The sequence below is a fragment of the Microtus ochrogaster genome, unplaced genomic scaffold (assembly GCF_000317375.1).
Source record: "Microtus ochrogaster isolate Prairie Vole_2 unplaced genomic scaffold, MicOch1.0 UNK2, whole genome shotgun sequence".
Classification (NCBI taxonomy): Eukaryota; Metazoa; Chordata; class Mammalia; order Rodentia; family Cricetidae; genus Microtus; species Microtus ochrogaster.
Window position 1 is genome coordinate 21,456,434 of NW_004949100.1, and position 6,171 is coordinate 21,462,604.

At 38.0% G+C, this 6,171-nt stretch overlaps 1 protein-coding gene across 4 annotated transcripts in view; it reads left to right on the forward strand.

The window, feature by feature from the left end:
• Positions 1–6,171, forward strand: part of Lyst (lysosomal trafficking regulator) — a 164,993-nt gene that overhangs the window by 49,737 nt on the left and 109,085 nt on the right. For all 4 annotated transcript variants that reach the window (XM_026788329.1, XM_005365427.3, XM_026788331.1 and 1 more), the window contains 2 exons: positions 1,201–1,291; positions 3,252–5,331. In XM_026788329.1, the coding sequence (XP_026644130.1) occupies positions 1,201–1,291; positions 3,252–5,331 (2,171 nt within the window). The remainder of the gene's footprint in view (positions 1–1,200; positions 1,292–3,251; positions 5,332–6,171) is intronic.

Below are 6,171 nucleotides of genomic sequence, written 5' to 3' on the forward strand. Positions count from 1 at the left end.
GAGACCAGCCTGGTCTACAAGAGCTAGTTCCAGGACAGGCTCCAAAACCACAGAGAAACCCTGTCTCGAAAAACCAAAAAAAAAAAAAAAATTAAGGCAGTCTGTCTTTACTCTAACCTATTACCCCTCTTAGATTTTTCTCTCTTTGTGGAAATATTATCAGCCACCTCGTTACTTAAACGAGAGACCTGTGAGGAGTCTTTTTCTTCTTTGTGCATCATTGAAAATGAACTGTGAGTCATTTCAGTTCTACCATATAGTTTCTCATATGTCTCTGTGTTTATTTGTTGTCAAGTTACTTAGTCATCATCTCATATATGGGCCATGTGATCTTGCTGCTAACATTGTTCCCATTTACCACAGTTCTGCCCAGCAAATCTATTCATGTCATCCTGATCCCCTCCTCAAAGATTGTTGTGAGAAGGAATAACTCCTGGATTAACTGTTCATTAAATACTCAACCACATGTCCCAGGTATCCCAGGAGTAGCTGTCTCTTTGCAATCCTACTTCAACATTTCAGATGATTATTTTTTTTTCTGAATACTATTTCCATACTAGGGTTCTAATTCCTACTGGGAAACTTACTGATACTACATGCCATCTGTTGTTCTGTTTGTGTGTATGCATTTTATGGACCAATTAAAGGGACCAACATGGACTGTCTACTTCAGAAAGAATAATATAACAGGTCCCTTGAATAGAGTGTTCAGTCAGTATACTTAATTATCTTCACTGGTAAATTTTTTATATGTGTTATTATTGTTGCTTTCTCTTTTTAAAATTGTCTTCTAAGTTTTACATTTAACTACACGAAGACTTACTTTTCCTAGTAACCTTGTTAGTTTACTAACTTAAAGGCTTTAGTGTTTTACTTTTACTTAAGAAGTCTGTTTTTTCATAGGTGATGGATTCTTGCAATGTGCATGATAGCAGTAATAGCTCTTCGTGGGAATGTTGGCAAGAATGTGCCAAATACCATCACACAATCTTACATTCTTCTGTGGTTGGAAATCTTATAAATTCAAAAGTATCCACAGTTTGACTTGGACTTAAAATAGGATGATTTGGTCTTCAGTTTTTCAAATGTAATTGTTTTTAAGGATAAAAATTGTTTTTGGTTCGGTTGAATACAAGATAAATAGGAGTGAGTGTGTCTTGGGCCCTTAGAACATGAAAGACTCTTTTGCTTCTGAAACAGGCCCTGACATGTAGAGAAGAACTCCTGACACTTCTTCTGTCACTCCTTCCCTTGGTATGGAAGATACCTGTCCAGGAACAGCAAGCAACAGGTATGTCCCTCTTCACAGATTGCTTGCATTGTCATATCCCTTTGGGAAAAGAAGTTTAGTTGCAAAGCTACCTCTTCCTGATTGGTTAATGCAGTTTCAGAGTAGTAGATATTGTGGTTATTTATTATATACCTAGTATGAAAAATTCATTAGGAAAGCACAGTTTTTCTTCTTCCAGTAATATAAAAGTCCATGGTGCTTCTGAGAGACGTTCATAAATGACAATTACAAATACCCGAAGAAGCAGAATACTTACTTAATGGAGTTGCTAGATATGCCATAGTGTTAGGAAAATGGGTGGTGAAGAGTTTGAAGAAAGGAATTAAAGCCCATTGCTTAAGGATGGCTATCACCAGTACTCTAAAAGTGACTTCTGCAATATTTGCTTTAGTTCAGTTTTTCTAATTTTGCTTTTGAGGGATAAATTGGAAGTCATAGTTTGTTTCTAGGCTAAGTAGAATTATGACATGAGATCAATACATTTTAATTTCTTATTTTGAAAAATATGCATTTATAAGTACATTAAATTTCAGTGGAAGGATAAACTGGTTTTCCCCTGCATTATTTCTGGAATACTTTATGAATCTCCTGGGTTAAAAATAGTCTTCCTGTATTATATTATATTTTAATGCTGTGTTTATATTTTAATACATATTTGACATAGAACTCTTTTAAGGAAAATATTTAAAGACTTCTAATATTATTTTCCTGATTATTGATTCATTAACTACTTTTTTTTTGAGTTTGCAGAATTAGAAGTTTGTTAACCACTTAAGAGTTGATTACTGCCATTTTAGGGAAGTTGCCTTCATTGATGGCATTTTATATTTCGGTGCAATTGGTCTCTTTTAACATTTGTTCTCATCTGCTTTATTTTCCTTCTTCTAGGTAAAGTGCAAAATTCTACTAATGAGTTTTTATTTAGTCCTCCTAAATTACAACTCTGTTTTCTGTGCATTTTAGCACATATTGCTACAAAGAGAAAGATTCATTTAATTAGATCCTTTCCCTAAGAAATGGCCATTGAATGCTGCCCCAAGCTCTGGGGACTTAGGATGGACTGCTGATCTCTCTACATTTGGCTAGTTCAGAGAACAAGGCCCTAGAGAAATACTTTGCTTGAACAACTCTTTTAACCATAGTCTTGATGAATACTTGATAAATACTATATGATTTTTGAGTTCATTTGGGTGAATATTGAAGTTCTGAGAAGCTACAGACTAACACTATGTCTTAATTACAGCATCACTGAAGGTTTGTAAGTGGTGAGCACAGCAGCTGGATAGTTCAAGCTCATATTTAGAAATTAGAATGCAGTAGGTTCAACTCATGTCCAATTTCCTAATTTTTCTCTTTGCTGTCCTCAAAATCAAGTTGTATCTCTTGAGCTATTACCACCTGGTATAGAGAGTAGGAAGAATAAGTGTGGGCGGAAGTGACCCAGAGATGTAACTAGGGAAAGCAGACTTGCAGGAAAATTATACCAGGCCAGACTCATAATGTGGGTTGTAAGAGTCATTGCCCATACATGTTGAGTTTAACAGGTACTGACATATTCTTTTTTTTTTCATACACTTTTATTCCCCAGTACAAAAGGGGGGAAAGAAGGCAAAAGACTGCTTTAACATGACACAAAAGACAATCAGAACAGTTACTTCAATACTTGAGACATCAAGCCATTATTTCCTGAGTAAAACATTTGATGTCTTGGGCAGGATATACAGTGAATATTCCTTAGACCAAGTATCCTGTAGGCAGTCATTCCCTATGCCAAACTTCTTATTTTAAATGAACAAGCAGGAGTATGCTTAAATTCTCTGATCTTTGGTCAGGGTGGAATGAATCACCTCTATGGGCCATCTTAATGTCCAAAACAAAAGTAACTACTCCCTTGGTCAGGCTTTGTAGCCACACCTGTTGGGTACTGACACATTCTAAGTGTATTTCTTGATTTTATTAGATTTTAACTTGCCGTTGTCATCTGATATAATCCTGACCAAAGAAAAGAACTCAAGTTTGCAAAAATCAACTCAGGGAAAATTATATTTAGAAGGAAGTGCTCCGCCTGGTTCAATCTCTGCAAAAGTAAACCTTTTTCAAAAAAGCAGACGACAGCGTAAAAGTACCCACCGCTACTCTGTAAGAGATGCAAGAAAGACACAGCTCTCCACCTCTGACTCTGAAGGCAACTCAGATGAGAAAAATACAGTTGTGAGTAAGCACAGGAGGTCCCATGTGCTACCCCGGATCCTGACGCAGTCTCCTAAGGAAGACCACCTCCTCGCCAAACTTGACCCCTCTGCAACCAAAGAACAGGTCCTTTCTGACACCATGACTTTGGAAAACTCCAGAGAAGTCATCCCGAGACAGGATTCAAATGGCGACATATTAAGTGAGCCAGCTGCCTTGTCTATTCTCAGTAACATGAATAACTCTCCCTTTGACTTATGTCATGTTCTGTTATCGCTATTGGAGAAAGTCTGTAAGTTTGACATTGCTTTGAATCATAATTCTTCCCTAGCAGCCAGTGTAGTACCCACGCTGACTGAGTTTCTAGCAGGCTTTGGGGACTGCTGTAACCAGAGTGACACTTTGGAGAGACAAGTGGTTTCTACAGGTTGGACTGAAGAGCCAGTGGCTTTGGTTCAACGGATGCTCTTTCGAACTGTGCTGCATCTTATGTCAGTAGATGTTAGCACAGCAGAGGCAATGCCAGAAAGTCTTAGAAAAAACTTGACTGAATTGCTTAGGGCAGCTTTAAAAATTAGAGCTTGCTTGGAAAAGCAGCCTGACCCTTTCTCACCAAGACAAAAGAAAACACTACAGGAGGTCCAGGAGGGCTTTATATTTTCCAAGTATCGTCATAGAGCCCTTCTTCTCCCCGAGCTTCTGGAAGGAGTTCTACAGCTCCTTATCTCTTGTCTTCAGAGTGCAGCTTCAAATCCCTTTTACTTCAGTCAAGCCATGGATTTAGTTCAAGAATTTATTCAGCACCAAGGATTTAATCTGTTTGAAACAGCAGTTCTTCAGATGGAATGGCTGCTTTCAAGGGACGGTGTTCCCTCAGGGGCTGCCGAACATTTGAAAACCCTGATCAACAGTGTAATGAAAATAATAAGTACTGTCAAAAAGGTGAAATCAGAGCAACTTCATCATTCCATGTGCACGAGGAAACGGCACCGGCGCTGTGAGTATTCCCATTTCATGCAGCACCACCGTGATCTCTCAGGTCTCCTCGTTTCAGCTTTTAAAAACCAGCTTTCTAAAAGCCCCTTCGAAGAGACTGCAGAGGGAGATGTGCAGTATCCTGAGCGGTGCTGCTGCATTGCCGTGTGCGCTCACCAGTGCTTACGCTTGCTGCAGCAGGTTTCCCTGAGCACCACCTGTGTCCAGATCCTATCAGGTGTACACAGTGTTGGAATCTGTTGTTGTATGGATCCTAAGTCTGTGATTATCCCTTTACTCCATGCTTTTAAGTTGCCAGCACTGAAGAATTTTCAGCAACACATACTGAATGTCCTTAACAAACTTCTTCTGGATCAGTTAGGAGGAGCAGAGATTTCACAGAGAATTAAAAAAGCAGCTTGTAACATCTGTACTGTGGATTCTGACCAACTGGCTAAGTTAGAAGAGACACTGCAAGGCACCTTGTGTGGTGCTGGCCCTTCCTCTGGCTTGCCCAGTCCTTCATACAGATTTCAAGGGATCCTGCCCAGCAGTGGGTCTGAAGACTTATTGTGGAAATGGGATGCATTGGAAGCTTATCAGAACTTTGTCTTTCAAGAAGACAGATTGCATAACATACAGATTGCAAATCACATTTGCAATTTGATCCAGAAAGGCAATGTAGTTGTTCAGTGGAAATTGTATAATTATATTTTTAATCCTGTGCTCCAAAGAGGAGTTGAATTAGTACACCATTACCAACAACTAAGCATTACTTCTGTTCAGACTCATATGTGTAGCCAACTGAAACAGTGTTTGTCTCAGGAAGTGCTTCAGATTTATCTAAAAACTCTGCCTATTCTACTTAAATCCAGGTTTGTGCATTTTTACAGTTGGATGAATGCTTTGAATATGAGATAAAGTCTGTGTGTGTTTAAATTTCTAACCTCGATGTCTCCAGGACCTCAACCACAGTATAATCATAGTTGCTATATTGCTTTCAAGGATTTAGTTTGTCTACAAAGAAAGCACTCTTCCCATGTCATGTTTTAAACATTTTAAAATTTACTTTTCTGGGGCTAGTTAAGGAAGAGAGACTAGAGACGTTGATATTTGGCTTCTCAATGGAAAAAAAAGGTAAAAGTTTTTAATATATTTCTGAGGGAAGAAGTGTGTGGAATGAACATGTCAGAACAAAGTCAGTTCAGATCAATTTTTTTGTTTTACTATGTAGATAGAATATTATAAACCATTAAGATGTTTATAAAGATCATGTTAGAACAAGACAATGCTCATTTTATGTGTAAAATATAAAATGATAATTTTAATGTATTTAAACAGTGTATAATTTATACATACGTGAAATATTTAGTTCTCAAGTCAGTGGCATTAAGGAGATCATTTCTTAAATATCATAGTTGCGTTTATTACTCAAAGTTGAAAACACAGATAGGCAAAAAGAAAGTTTAAGTTGTCTTCTATCAGTGAAATTTTCAAATTCATGAGATTGTTAAGTATGGGGTACTTTACAATGACTGTGTAAGTAAAGCTTAATGGACAGATTGGCCATTTAAATTAATGCATATGTAATATAGCTACCTTAAAACTGACATGGAGCTGGGCGGTGGTGCACGCCTTTAATCCCAGCACTCGGGAGGCAGAGGCAGGCGGATCTCTGTGAGTTCGAGACCAGCCTGGTCTACAGAGCTAGTTCC